Consider the following 16,297-nt stretch of genomic DNA (forward strand, 5'->3'; position numbering starts at 1 on the left):
CTCAATCACGATTACCTTTCGGCGTCAGATTTCTTCAGTTGGAGCTTTAGTGTGTGAAACAGAGGATGTGTGTTGTGTGTCAAAAGGGGAGAGGAACTGGTCAAGCTGCGTATGAGAGGGTAAAAACTTCGTGTGTGTGTGTGTGTATGTGTGTGTCTCTGTGTGTATGAATTTCATCACTCATGTCTTTCCCGTGCTTTACCTTGCACAGATCTCCACTCATCTCCAGCCTCCAATCTCATAGTCTTCATCTTAGTTGGTCAGGGCCATTCAACTCTGCTGGTGCCCACAGGAGTCTAGGGTCATCACTGTCAACTTGCATCAACTTCGTTCATGGGTAATTTCCTTTAGCTTTACATACTATTCTAGCAGGGATTGGGCAAAGTCATCTCCATCTCTCTTTCATCAATATCCCATAAAAGGCCTATATATGGAATTTCCGTAATTTTGCTTATTGTTTCATTTCTCGCTCTATTCTGCCGTCTGACTATCATTATTTTTTTAGTGCTTAACTCTGAAATCAACATTTATTTCTTGGAGTTCCACTCTCCGCCAAAATCGTGTGGAATTTTTGTCTATTTCATTTCCAGATCTTATTCAGATCTTATTGTTTGATTTTCCTGTTCAAGTCTTTCACTAAATTGCAACCCAAGAGACGCTGTGCTGGATATCATCGATCCCTTTTCTAACCTTATATTTAATTTCTTGTGTGCATACTCTGTCCTCATTATGTTTTATTCTTAGACTGATGCTGACCCCACCTCTCCGGATATATATGATGCATTCTATTAAGCAAGGTTTGTAAATCTAGCACAGTTTTTCTGCGTCATCTGTAAAGTGTCTATCGCTTTTCCAGTCTAAAGATTCTCTTCTATATCCAACCACCTTTATCTCTACAAAATCCTCGAGAAAGGTAAGCAGCCAAGGGGACACAGTATTTACGTGCAGCACGATAGTATTTATGGCTAAAACATTAGACAAGACTTCATCACCGTCAACTTGCATCAACTTCGTTCATGGGTAATTTCCTTTAGCTTTACAAAGCTAATGAGAACACCATAGCCACGCAAGACCTTCCATTGTATTGTCCTCTGGATGCTGTTCTTATAATATATATATATATATATATATATATATATATATATATATATATATATATATATATATATATATATATATATATATATATATATATATATATATTTATTTATTTATTTCTTATTTCATGATCTTTCGTTTTTGTTTAACATCACAGGTTATGCACAGACACACATACACATAATATATATATATATATATATATATATATATATATATATATATATATATATATATATATATATATATATATATATATATATATATATATATATATATATATGTGTATGTGTGTCTGTGCATAAGTGTGATGTTAAACAAAAACGAAAGATCATGAAATAAGAAATAAAGAGAAACGGCATAAAAAATGATAAGCAAACAGAAAAAAATGTTTCTTTTAAGCTAATGCGGACAAAAAAACCAATGTTTGCTCTGCATTACAATCTTTATTACAGTATATTTTAAAGATTTTAAACAAAATTACATAAGATTCATGACCAAATACACAATTATATATGATGTCTTGCTGTGGACAGGTGTCAATAATCTAACAGATTAATTTTAATGACAGATACCTGGAAATTTAATAATTTTTTCATTAACAGATACCTCATAAAGATCATCTAATTAAACTATCTATCCACTTCTTGCCAAAGGCAATTTTTGCCCAAGTAATTTTTAACATGTTCTGAAGGCAAATTATGAGATTTGTAAAGTGTTAGGTGAACCTAGTGCCGGTTTTTACTGAAAATTAAGAATAATTTGCAATTATGAATTTTGTGTAATGTTTAAAATTGAAAACTGAAAATGATTTGCCTGGCGCTGAGTCGAAATTCATCCGAAGTTTTAACGAATCTCGCAGGAACATTTTATTCCTGATTCTTTCTTTATTTTTTTATTATGCTTGTTGAGACACCTCGCTTCAAGTTGCGTATTAGGAAAAAGATGTTTTATAATTCTGTTGCTTGTTGTCATTTACATTAATCCCATCTCTAATTATCAAGTTGATTCCAGGTGTAAAAATGTTGACTGTTGTTGATGCTCTTGAAATTTCTCTTGTCACTGAAGCGTCTAAGTTGTAGATGAGGAGTCGGTTGGGAGTGGCTTTGCTGTTGTAGGGCCTGTTGTAATAGCGGGTGGGATAATGATTAGCAGCTTATTCCTCTTCATGCATCGTAACAAGAAAATGTATCACTTTGTGAAACTAACTATAAAAGATGAACGACCATGATATATATTTAAAAACAAAGACGGTTCTTCCTTTTATTTCCTTACATATCCTATTTGCAAAGCTTTAAACTAAGAGGATATTTAAGGCAGTAAAATTAAAATTGCCTTAATTCTCAGAAATAATTATATACAGTGATGTTAGCTTAAAGAAAATTATTCTGTGAGTTACGCGAAAGGAACTGATTCTGTGTAATGATTTGATGCATACCATTCATAATAAATTTAAACAGTATAACAAACAATTCATTATATTTGCTGGCAAATTTAGACACGATGCAAATGCTTATTCTCTCAGTAAGTCAGAACAACACAGTATTACGTAAAAAAGGAACAACGTGTGTATAGCTTCCATAATGAAAGTAATGGAACCTCATAGAATTTACACATAGAATTAGTAACCTCTCAGCATGCACCAGTAGTGAAGATTAGATCGTATTAGAATAAATCATGTCGCTAAGCAAAGGTTGCCTGGTGAATCTGGTATCTGATTTACGTTACATTAAATCAGAGTAAAAATACCTAACTCATTTGATGTTTAAGGATTACTGGGTAAGATGAAATTTGATCTATGTCTATAAAGATGATCAAAATTAATAGAAATTAGGCCTTTTTTTTTTACCAAAAACACTCCGGAAAGATACAGAAAAGGCTTTATGTATTGATGAATAATTTTGTCTTAGTATGTTGAACCCAGAATACTCAGTAAGATTGAATATAACCCAAGAACTGTTGCTTGTAGGCAAGCTCTCCAGTCATTGATTGCATGTTTAATATTACTTGCATAGAGTTCAAAATAAAAGAATCAGTCCGTAAAGGGGTGGCAATTTTGTTTCAGTATTATTACATTTATATGTACACTATCAATTTGCTTCAGGATGTATTCTTTGTCCCCACTTTTTTATTGCTTTAATATTTTATGTGGCTATTTTTATCAATAATATCTACCATGCTTCCACCGTATGAAAATGTTTACTGTCGTTAGGACTGGCCAATGCTTAGACAGATAACTGCAGCAGAGAAACAGGCACTGATTTCCTATATTGCCATGGACCAATAATGTGAACAATGCTCACGTTTTTTGCTTGTCAAATTACTTCATCCCATTGCAACTATTTGCAATAGTATCCTAAATACACACATATGTAAGGATTTAGCAGAGCTACTCATCAGTATTTTATGTGTCCTTTGCAGTCAATGTTAGGTGCAGATATGGCTGAGAACGTCTTCAGAATACACTACAGTGTGCCTTCCATATTTTTACTTTGAGCTAGCCATAGTTTTGCTCTAATAATGGACATGCAAATCGCTGCCCACCAAGCAGGCCTCAATTGCACATAAGCTCGCAAACACTGGAATAGCACATTGCATTCCCGGGAGAATGATCTTCTCTTCCATAGTCTTTGCAGAAGTCCTGCTACCCTCTGTATTACCATGCAATAGCAATTGCAATATCTAACCTTTTCTTTCATTTCCTACCAACTAACCACTTAACCCAACCCTTTAATGTTTATTTCCCGTATGTTCAAAACAATTCTGCGCCTTTTTGTCCATTAGTCTGTCATATTTTCCCTGCACGGTAGTTTCACTTCTTTGCCTTCAAAACAACTTCATTATGCTGCAGGTTACATATTGAACTCTACTTATGAAAAGAGATAATTTTGTTTGAAAAAAGTTCTTTCCTAGTCTACGAAATTGTTTAATTGTTTTCTCTTACTCGGAATCACACTACTTGATATTTTTCTTAAGAAACTGAGTACCTACACAAATCAAACTCCTTTTAGGGCTCACTTTCTGATTACTCACTCCATTTTTGTATGCTTCTGCCATTTCGAACTTATCAACTCTTATCAATCATCTTTGCAATAAACTCAGCTACCACAACCTATTTCCCCTTTTCCAAAACTAACCAGAAAAAAAAAATCCATACGATACTACACAAACTCTGCCTTTAAATCACGTCTCTTAACCCTTTTAAACACAAATTTAATCTATCAAAACCCTTTTATCGTATTGACTGCTTTTCCACGTGCGCACAACAGACTACATGGCAAGAGTACATTCCAACTTAATTATCATCATAAAGAAACCAATAATCCTTTTTTAAAACCAAATTATCTTGTAAAAAATCCGATCTCATTAAGAGAATTATATAAATGCGCCAGTGGTAAATAACACTAAGCAGTGCCTTTCATTGTATATGTATTTAGATTCTTTAATTCAACCAATAGATCAGCATGTGGAAATTGGATGTCAATAATAGTCTCACGCCTGAATCAGAAATTCAGTACCAAATTGATGTATTAATTATTCAGTTTGATGCTGGGAGTAACCATAAAAAGTTGATTTCTTTCTGAATTAAGATCTTTTCTCTGAAGGAAGCAGCACTTACCTTTAGTTGTAGTCTTTTCAGGTGTTGTCGTTTCCATTGCTGTGTAAGTAATTAAGAAAAGAGTAAGATGAAACTTTCAGGCCAGATTAAGTCATCATACTTTTACAGAAAAAACACTAACACCTCACATTGTATTAGGCTACCCTGAAACTCCATAAAAATAAGTCATAACCATCTGTGGCTCCACATTTTACAAGACATGTGAATTTGAACAGGTATTATTTGTTATTTAGATAAATCAATATATAATGCAAATTTCAATTGTTTATTCTTTCTTGGACAATAACTCAAATTCATGGCCAGCAGTTCCTACTCACATTTCCCCAGAACCCTATTCTGGGAAGCTATCAAGTATATAGAGTTCCTTAATGTTAGCATGAATTTCTTTTTTATGGAAACGATTTTCGTATACTTGAACCTGCTGTGCACTACTTACAGGGAACACAACAATGGCAACCAAACTTGCAGCCATTTGCCTGGAATGTTCCAGTACAGTCCGTCTGCTTCTCAACGCATGTTCCCCCGTTGGCTTTGCATGCAGCTTTAGGCTGGCACTTTTTCCCGCAGCAGAGGCAGGAAGCGCCTCCCTTACACCCATTTGGGACCTTTCTCTGACTCTTCTTGCATTTGGTGGCGCATTTGCCTTTAGCCTTGTTGCATTTGGTAGTAGCTGTGCAACCTGAAATGTTTTTTCATGATGTAAGTTTTGAATGTTGCTCTTTGGAAAGCTTATGTGGGGTGTCTAAGGGTGCTCCCACACTGCAGTAACACATAAGTCGACAACTTATCGCACAAAGGTCACAAACAGGTTGAATACAAGTCAACGACTAATTGGTAGTTCTGACTAGTGTTTTACCCAGTTGTCCAGCATTTCCCATAGGTTCGTCCTCCATTTAAGGTCGTTGACTTGTTTTCAACGTGTTTGCGACATGGATGCAATAAGTTCTGAAATGCGTTTATGACTTGTTTTACTGTAGTATGAACGCTCTCTAAGAATATGGTTACCAAACCAAAGTAGTTAATACCACAGTGTCTCCTTTGTAAGTCGTAACCTGGTTGGTCTCTCTATACACTGGGTTTCAACAGCCTTCGTTCTTTCGAAGACTTTGCAGTGATCACAGTCAGCATTTGCATTAAAACCATCAGCTTAAATGAATCTACTTAGTTTGGAAAAAATTATGAATGAATGAAATGTTAGACTTTAAGTAAATAGGATCAAAATGTACATATGTATTACTTATGCAGCAGCCACACTTTCGGGATCCTGTACATCCGGACCCCTTTTTATAGATACCGCTGCAGTCTTTTTTTTTCGCAACACAGGCTCCACTACACTGCGACGTCTGAGTACAGCCTGGAAATGATAATATAAAATGATTGCAGAAAAAAAAAACAACTGTAGACCAGAAGCTAAACCGACAGGTATTTGGGTAACATAAGGTTAGCTACTTGTTTCTTTGGAATCTTTAGACTCACACCCGCAATGTTATAATGGAAAATAGGACAAAAAAGTCTACCAAGCCTTTGAAATTGAAGGATTTTGTAGGACGCGAAACAAAATGTCGGGAACATTACCTAAGCTACAACTACATTTCTTTGCTCCTAAATATCTAAATCTTTTTTTGAGCTGCCACCTAGTTTGCACTGTGTGGCTTCCCTATTGATCCTTTACAGTCCTGAGGCTAACTGAATTCTGTGTACAAATGAGTGTACAAATTAAAGTGGCTACTAAGATATGCAAAGTACGCACAATGAAATTTGAATCCCTTTTAAACCTTTATTTCCGGTCCTAAACGTGGCACTGAGGGGCATGGAAGCTTTGACCTAGTAAAAGATTTCTTCTGATAAATAAAGACGAGGGAAAGATTTTCCTTACTTGCGGTTTGAACTGTGATGCAACACTTGCACTGACTCCCTTTGCATTTGCCCTTCTGTTTCTCGCCAGTGAGGCAGGCCGTCCTGCAAGTGCCGCTACTCGACTTGCATTTCTTGGTCATCTTGCAGCTCTGTTTGACAGACACCTTCTTCAAGTCTTTGTTTTTCTTTGCAGATGCTGCTGTCGCCTCGTTGTTTGTGTTTGCACCTTTTCCACTGCCGTTCCTTCCTTTGCCTGGGTTCGTATTTTCTCTTTTGTCACTCTGACTGACTCTACCGGCGCCCCCTCGTTTTCTCCCATTCTGAGACGCGGGACTTCTGACGCCATTTCTTTGGCTTTTGACTTTCACTGCTTTTCTTTCAGATTTCTTTTCCGCATCACCCTTTCGACTGTCTAGGGAGTTTCCTTGCTTGTTGTTCCTGTTTCCTCCCTGTTTTTTTCCTCTGACGTTCTGTCTAGGCGTCTTGCCTTCACCTCTTTCGCCATTTTTGTCGTTATCCGTCTTTCCTTCCTCTACACCACCAGAATTATTTTCGCCTTTATTTTTTACTACAGCATTCCCGTTTCCAGACCGTTTCGCCATCTTGCTCAGGTGTTCCCTCTCCTCGCCTTCTCTTCTAACCCTCTTCTCCACGATTTCATCTCTCTCTTCTTCAAGGTCAAGGTCAGTTTCTTCCCTGAGGGAACGCTTAGCAAATAACTTCTCAGCTGCCTTTCTTTCCTCTTCCTGGAAAGACTTTCCTGTCATAATGCGAAAGCAAAAATACCATTATCATTGCTCTGTCTAATACCATTACGAGGACAAATGTCAAAATTAATACAACATCTGTATTCTTATCTATTAATATTTCATACATTCATCTTCGCAATTTTTTTTTCTAATGTTGATAAGAAAGAAAATGCCACTGAGGAAATATTACCAATATTCAAATCTAAGTATGATTACTGCTTTTACTCAGTTTTTTTTCGATAATGGCAGATCATAAATACTCTATTGCATTTCATGTCAGAACATTTATAACCAGTCTGCCTTTTTTAGCAGAATCAGCGATAGTATGGAAACGAGATGTTGTATTGTAATTATACATACAAATCTTTTTCTTTTCTTCCAAAACACACACTTTTGGAGGATGTTTAGACGATAATAGTTTTCTTTTATCAGGGGAAACGATCACAATTGTAACAATAAGTGTAATGCTCAATATTCACATGGAGCGAACCTTAGGGATCATTTTTTTGTAAAATAAGATCCCACATAGAAAAATGTTTACAGCATAGAGAGAGAAAATAGAAAAAGAAAATGAATTTGCATTGAGAAACAAATAAATCTCCAGATTTGGCACCACATGAGAAAACCAAGTTAGTGGTGACGGGCCCTTTAAGACAGTATCGCAACCTCTCATAGTCTTACGATCATCGTCATTAAATACTTTACTGTCAAAGCTAGAATGTCTACGGGATTCCTTGAATGGCTTGCTCTGTACTTACGCACAGAACACACGCTAGAGTTATTAAAAAAGATAAAATGGATCACTTGTACTAGAAATTATGGCAGTTTTATCTTTAGATGTCTATTGCCATGGCAAAAAGGTAGATGATGATAAATAATCAGCAAGGCATTGCCGTCTACCATAAGCAATAAAGATAAGCTCCTGTTGCAGGTGAGAAAGGCTGAGAAATTCATCACTGTTATGGTCTTGACAAGCCACAAAAACACAATATCTCTAGAGATGTATAGGAAGCCTTACTTTGAAGCGAACCAGCTAAACCGTAAGTCATCTCATACTTGTAACATAATTAGAGCAAGATGATTCTGTTTTTTTGTGGTGAAGCCACTTCCAAATGAACCCAGTCATTAGATTTCGTTAAAAAAACATGATTCCTCCTTTACCTCCGGACAGCTTGCAGCAGAGAGTCTCATCCGGGCAATTGAAATCTTCTTCTAGCGAGAGACAGTTGTACTTGGCGGCTTTTTCTGCAGTGAAGCAAATGCCTGGGGAGTTCCCGTTTCCACAGTAGCGGAAGGTTTCGTCCTCCTCTGGCGTCTGACGTCTTTGCTGTCCCGGGAGGTGGGGAAGTGAAGCTTAGTTACGCATGCGGATGTCGTTTATGTCAATTACTTTAAATATTTAATATTTTCATTGCATTCATCCTTCGTCTCTCTCTCTCTCTCTCTTGCTTATACAGCTAAATTTATATATGTATATATATATATATATATATATATATATATATATATATATATATATATATATATATATATATATATATTATTAAATATATAAGATATTGTTTTCACAACCGACGACAGTGTCATGGCAAGGTAAAACTCAATATTCACCTTTTTATAATTTCATATATATCTAGAATATTGATTATGTAACTTTGTTTGGAACCCTAACATTCTTACTTTTCATTATTCGACTCCTAGATGATATTAATCTAACTTTGTTAGAAATTTCAAGCATGTATATATACACACATAGCCTACATACATACACGATATACATACATACATATATATATATATATATATATATATATATATATATATATATATATATATATATATATATGTGTGTGTGTGTGTGTGTGTGTGTGTGTGTTTTCATGATGCTGCCTTATAACAGTATATTCTCCTATAACTTTGATATATTTACTCGTCTATTTCTCATGTATTATGTATAATGATAATGATTGTTGAAATATCATATGTAACATCAGATCCAAAGAGAATTAATGCTTTAGTTAACTTAACAGCATAATTTAGAATTAATAATATCATTCTTGATAAAAGCTTAGTAGCAGGAGAGAGATATTCGAGTTTTAGACCAGATGTAGCATCTGTCATCAGTTCAGATAAGAGAGCATGCTTTGTTTCGACAGGTCGGGAATAACAATTGCCATCTGTTTGATCATGTTTAAGATTTCATGGCTCTGGTCACATATGCAATTTTGAGAGATGAACAAGTATTATCCCGATTGCGTTCAATTACATCATCTTCCTTCTAGAAGAATTTTTGTATCTTGTACCCAAAATGCCTTAATGACATCATATGTTGAATTTCATACTGGAATCCTCAGATTAATTCTTATTCATTCTGATTAGAGAGACTTTTAGTGGTGGCTCTCTCTCTCTCTCTCTCTCTCTCTCTCTCTCTCTCTCTCTCTCTCTCTCTCATTCTTGTTTCAGAGACCAATCAGTTTGGTTCTCTCTCTCTTCTCTCTCTCTCTCTCTCTCTCTCTCTCTCTCTGTATCTCATTTTTAATGTAATATATTTATGGTCACTGGTATTAAATATAGCATTTGAGATCTGAATAAAGGGAAAGTATATACATTTGGAAGGTGCCATATAAAAAGTGTGCTTTGTAAAATTAAAGCAGCAGCTGCAAAGGGATTTTACAAAGGTTTTCACAAGCTTGTGTAAGGTAAAGTGAATTTTACTTATCATTACCATGGTATAATAAGGTGTGTTGGGAAAATTTATGTCTAAGTGAAATTATTATTGATAAATCTTTTGTGTATTTTTGTGTGTTCTTGTGTTTGCAATCTCTTGATTTTTGTTGATGATTTAACATTTATTTACTTAACATTTTAAATATTTCTTGCTAATTTAACACTGCATACTTAATTTAATCTTTGAAATATTTCTTGATGATTTAACATTGCATACTCAATTTAATTCTCATTTACTAAGATTTTCTTTTCAAATCTTGAGTAATTCTTGATAGCTTAAATTTTGCTTGATTAATTTAATTTCTTGATAAATTAAAGTTTTGGGATTTAATTTTGTTTAATAATTTAATTCAAGAATTAATTAAATTTTGTGTTGCTTTCAGGTAATAGCAAATTTCTCAGATTGTGAATTCTGGTTATAAATTTTGAATTTAACAATTAATTTTTGTATTTAATGTTTTTTTTTAAAAACAGTGTTTCATTTGTTGACCACCAGTGAATATGATTTATTGTGTGCATAAGGCAAAGTGATAAACATGTTTTGTTCCTGTAGTTTTGCTGAAGTGAATTAAGACCAGGGAAACAGTTGAATGTTTTTTGTTGGAATGATGCCCTTTTATTCTAGTATATTTCTTGTTTAACTTATGATACCTCACAATTCTTTTGATAAACTTCGTTTGATTTTCACATGATTAATGAGTTTTTTAAGGGATCACTGTTACCTTTAGAATACCCAGTTGTAATTCTTTTGTTATGAGAGTTCAGGTATTTGGCTGAGGTGAGGTATATTTTTGAAATCTGTGATTAGTTGTGTAATAACCAGGTACTTGGTATGCATTGTGACACTATATATATATATATATATATATATATATATATATATATATATATATATATATATATATATATATATATATATATATATAAATTAACTGAATGTTTGCATATTTGTTTGTCCTCTGTAGAAATCCAAACCACTTGACAGACCTAGACAAAATTTTGCACACAGCCTCTATGTCACCCCAGAAAGGTTTGTAACTCAAATCAAACCCCTACCCCGCGACAGACATATGAACACAGACAAAACAAATGAAATTTTCGTTTCTGTGTCACCTTTTCCTTCAGTTTGCTGGGTTTATTCCCATTTTTCACTTGACGCTCTACCTTTTTTTCCGGGTGCTGTCAGACATATAATTTCAATAAACTCCTCTTGTGTAAACCCTCTAATCAGTTTAGTTCATCCAAAATATTAAACAAATGTGTTTGACTGTATTAGAATTACTTTCATTCATTCATAAAGCAATTTAATTCAAAATATAACTTCTACCACCACACCAGGCAGACCTTACAATTGCATACAAACACAGACAAAACAAATGAAATTTTCATTTTTAGTCCACCTTTTGTTCAGTAACATTTTTGGAGCCATGATTACCTAGGATGGAAAGCTCCAAGCTTTCTGGTGACGTCATTAAACTTCACCCACTGCAAACCCTCAAACCATGGTAGACCAACAAATGCGAATTTCCTCATTAATTAGTTAGTTTCTTCTTCGTTTTTACCTTAGGAATTTGCTATAGCTACTGCTTTGCGATGTTACGGTGACGTATTTCACTATATTGACGTATTTCATTATGAAGCCAGTTTAAATGAGGTATGGAATAATTGAAGTGTCGCCTTGGACAGTCCCAGCGGTTAACGTTTGGAATCAATTATCGTGTGAATTGACAAACACTTCACTGCATACAGAAGATAAGGTTCTTTTCACGTTACTTAGTACTGATTACCTGGAAGATGATTACTGAAAATTCTAGATTAAAGCTTTACAGGAACATAGATCATTACTTCTCAAAATCTTTTCTGAAAGGCACTTGGAGGATAAATGTACTGTATTATGTGCAAATAGGGATTAAATTGATAAATGGTAATTGCTGCACTTTGAGTAACTCGAAGTGTCACAGCTTATACAACACATCAATTCATACCTTTTGCTGATGTAATCATACACAGTAAGGAATATATTCCCATCATTTAGAAAAATAAAATTATTCTTCTTGGTTATATATTAGAATAATATATATTCATTTCTATCTTTTATCAAAGCGTATTTATTCAAAACAATAAATAACTGATTGCCTAACATTCCTCCAAGGAGGGAAAGATTTTGTTTGAAATGTGATTACGTTATTGTACGAATTAACCAAGTTTAAAGATGCCGTATGTGTAACTTTATACACAACCCTATGTTAAGGAATTTGATGTCATTGTAAAAATAATGAGTTGTAATTTATTATGTTATGTTAAAAACGTCCCTAAAACCAATATGAAAAATATGCATCTAGAGTTGAAGATAGCCTTATAGGAAAGTGCTTTGCCACTTTTTTTCTCAATATGATGAGGGGGTAGAAGGCTAACTTGCAGCAATTCACTTAATAATAGGAAAGCAGTAAAAAGGCATACCAGTGGATAGACTAAATATTTCTTATTAAAAAAAAAGACGTCTATTCTCATACAATACTTGTGAATGAGTTTAAATTAGAACTGAGGGATTGGTTCAGTTTTTTATGAATTGGACAGCGAAGTTTACTTGCATTAGAGTAACACATCATAAAAAGACATTATTGCCATAGACCTATACCAAATTGTCTGTATCACATCCAAATATTCTTGAAGGGTCTAACAGTGAAGTGAATAACACCTATACATAATTTAACACCTATACATAATTTATTCATATTCTGATCAGAGCATCTGGGATACTAACGGCAGTTTTGATGAACTGACAGAAGAAATGACAGGTAAACCTGATTGTGAATACACGGCCTTACGTTGTTGACTTTACGTTGCTGAATTCTATAATATAGAATGAGTGTGTTGGGAGAGAGTGAGAAAGAGAGTGAGAGGGTAAGAAAGAGAGAAAGGGGTGTTAGAAGAATGTCATTTAGAGTCTTTCTGAGGACTGCTGGGTTGGTCAGCCAATATATGTGTATATATATATATATATATATATATATATATATATATATATATATATATATATATATATATGTGTGTGTGTGTGTGTGTGTGTGTGTGTGTATATATATATATATATATATATATATATATATATATATATATATATATATATATATATATATATAAATATATATATATATATATATATATATATATATATATATATATATATATATATATATATGTGTGTGTGTGTGTGTGTGTGTGTGTGTGTGTGTATGTATATATATATATATATATATATATATATATATATATATATATATATATATATATATATATATATATATATATATATATATATATATATATATATATATATATATATATATATATATATATATATATATATATATATATATATATATATATATATATATACAGTGTATATATATATATATATATATATATATATATATATATATATATATATATATATATATATATATATATATATCCATGCCATTTCTAACAAGGTTATATCTATATCATCTGGGAGTCGAATAATGAAAATTAAGAATGTTTAGGGGTTCCAACCAAAACTACCTAATCAGTACTCTAGATATATATGAAATTATAGAAGAGTGAATATTGAGTTTTACGTTGCCATGACACTGTCGTCGGTTGTGAAAAAAAAATATCTTAAATATTTCTAATTCATAAATGCTAGGAGTTTATAAATGCTAGAAATCATGTTTAATCTAATCGTATCACAAATATCCTGTGGAGTGATCATCAGAGTGGAATCTTCGTTTAAAGTTGGTTAATTTTATAAGTTACACTTATTAAAGCTCTGACCGATAATGTTTTTGGAAAGTACGATAGCAAACAATAGCACGCATGTAGCTTTGTATCTGGTAGATATTGGCAGCAATAAATACTTGTTATTTCAGTTTGGACATTGATTGATTTACCTTAAGTCCATGACTGGTGTTCACGTAAAATGCCAGAAGTAGAATGATGGTCAGTCTCCGGGTTATTCCGCTAAAATGTGCCATTTTTTTTGGAGATGACACCTGGGCCCACCTATGAACTAAGAGCGACTGTGTCTCTCCTTCCGAGTGCCCAGGTTTATATAGGGGGGAAACTACTTCTCTTTAATACTGCTACACTAAATATCCAATTATCGAGAAGAATAGGCTAAATTATTTCATTTATATGTCAGCTTTTATCTCTTTTGTTAGATGCGTTCCGGTACTCAGTTATAACCAGTTTTACCCCAAAGGCTTTAGATTGCGGAACGGCTGTTCTTTTCGGCAGCAGGAATAAATGGAAATTATATTTGCCCATGTACTGAGTAAAGCAAAATCATATGGTATTGTAATTTCCGTGATCTCTAAAATGAGGAAGCAAACACTGAGCGCTGGCATTTGTTTCCAGATCTTATAATTGGCGTCGTTCTATGTATGATTTATGCAAGTACCCTTGACCGGTTCCGTTACTTTGATGGAGATCTGTGGTATTTTACAAAACTAATTAGGGATTCATGAATCTTCCTTCTTTACAGATAAGAAATACGCAGAAAACAAAAAGAAATCTTTATGGAAGAAAAATTAATATAAAGTATACCAAATGTATTAGCAACGTATCACAATAAGCCACAGGTGTGCCATGGTATGAGACTACTTACCTGGCCCTTAACAAAATGAATAAGTTTTCCCAGCTGTGAGTCCATTGAGGTAAAGGAAAGCAACGGAATGCCACTGCCTTTCTGAGAGCATTCGCAAATGAGTAATTAAGACAACAGTGATCACAGACCAATACAATGACTGCGATATACTGTAATGGAACTTCAAGTTACTGAACTGAAATTATAATCAAATTTTAAGGTATTGGAATGAAGTTTCATGATCTGGAATGAAATTTCAAGATACTGGAATGAAAGTTGAAGAACTGAAATGAAAGTTTAAGATATTGTAGTGAAATTTCAAGATACTGTAATGAAAGTTTAAAATACTGGAATGAAATTTCAACATAGTGAAATGGAAGTTTTAGATATTGTAATGGGATTTCAAGATACTGTAACGAAATTCCAAGGCACTGGAAAGAAATTTCAAGATACTGTAAATGAAATTACAAGACACTGTAATGAAATTGCAAGATACTATAATGAAATTTCAAGGCACTGGAATGAAATTTCAAGATACTGTGATGAAATTTCAAGATTCTGTAATGAAAGTTTAAGATGCTGGAATGAAATTTCAAGATACTGAAATGAGAGTTTAAGGCACTGTAATGAAATTTCAAGATACTGGAATTAAATTTCAAGATGCTCTAATGAAATTTCAAGATTCTGGAGTGAAAGTTTAAGATGCTGGAATGAAATTTCAAGGCACTGGAATGGAATTTCTAGATACTGTAATGAAATCTCAAGGTACTGTGATGAAACTTTAAATTACCGGAATGAAATTTCAAGATACTGAAATAAGAGTTTAGGTCAGTGTAGTGAAATTTACAAGATATACTGTAAAGAAATTTCATGACACCCTAATGAAATTTCATGATACCCTAATGAAATTTCAAGATAAGATTCTGGAGTTAAATTTCACCATACTGAAATGAAAGTCTAATACACAGGAATGAAATTTCAAGATACTGTAATGAGATTTCAAAATACTTGCCTGAAATCTCAAGATACTGGAATTAAATTTCAGGATACTGGAATTAAATTCAAGATACTGCTCTGAAATTTCAAGATACTGAAATGCAAATTTAAGATACGGTTCTGAAATTTCAAGATACTGGATTGAAAATTCAAGGTACTGATGTGATAATTTCAAGATACTGGAATGAAATTTCAAGACACTGAAGTGAAAGTTTAAGATACTGAAATGAAATTTCAAGATACTTGAATGGAATTACACATTCCATTGTCGTATGACCTATTTCTTACCAAGTAGATATGAGAGGGGGAATATCTTCTACTAAATTTACTACTATTATCTTTATTACTTGTTTGAATGATAAGCTGCTAGGGTGGTTGCAGGGTGGAGGTTTGGATATTCACTGCTATATTCGTTGCTTAACTACTGAATCAAAGGTAATCCACCTTTGCAGAAAACTTTATTATTATTATTATTATTATTATTATTATTATTATTATTATTATTATTATTATTATTATTATTATTATTATTCTGATGATGATGATGATGATGATGATGATGACGATGATGCTGTTAAATCCTCAGAGTTGATTTATTTATTAATCTTATGAAATTCAGGCTGT

At 33.3% G+C, this 16,297-nt stretch overlaps 1 protein-coding gene across 1 annotated transcript; it reads right to left on the reverse strand.

Moving 5' to 3' along the window:
- Positions 1–1,601: 1,601 nt before the first annotated feature.
- On the reverse strand, positions 1,602–14,088 carry LOC136829663 (axoneme-associated protein mst101(2)-like). The gene is made up of 7 exons (XM_067088480.1): positions 13,983–14,088; positions 8,485–8,650; positions 6,594–7,334; positions 5,955–6,071; positions 5,154–5,396; positions 4,718–4,756; positions 1,602–2,219 (listed from the first exon to the last, which is right to left on the reverse strand). Exons 1-7 carry the CDS (start codon positions 14,064–14,066, stop codon positions 2,170–2,172), a joined length of 1,440 nt encoding a protein of 479 aa, XP_066944581.1. The 5' UTR covers positions 14,067–14,088; the 3' UTR covers positions 1,602–2,169.
- Positions 14,089–16,297: the final 2,209 nt, after the last annotated feature.

This window comes from Macrobrachium rosenbergii, chromosome 45 (assembly GCF_040412425.1).
Source record: "Macrobrachium rosenbergii isolate ZJJX-2024 chromosome 45, ASM4041242v1, whole genome shotgun sequence".
Taxonomy (NCBI): Eukaryota; Metazoa; Arthropoda; class Malacostraca; order Decapoda; family Palaemonidae; genus Macrobrachium; species Macrobrachium rosenbergii.

Bases quoted from the DNA above. Each gene is read 5' to 3' on its own strand.
- LOC136829663 (XM_067088480.1), bottom strand. From the start codon at position 14,066: ATGGCACATTTTAGCGGAATAACCCGGAGACTGACCATCATTCTACTT. The intron at 8,651-13,982 runs GTAAATCAATCA...CTCCCGGGACAG, and splicing joins ACACCAGTCATGGACTTAAG to CAAAGACGTCAGACGCCAGA. The intron at 2,220-4,717 runs GTAAGTGCTGCT...CTATTACAACAG, and splicing joins TGAAAAGACTACAACTAAAG to GCCCTACAACAGCAAAGCCA.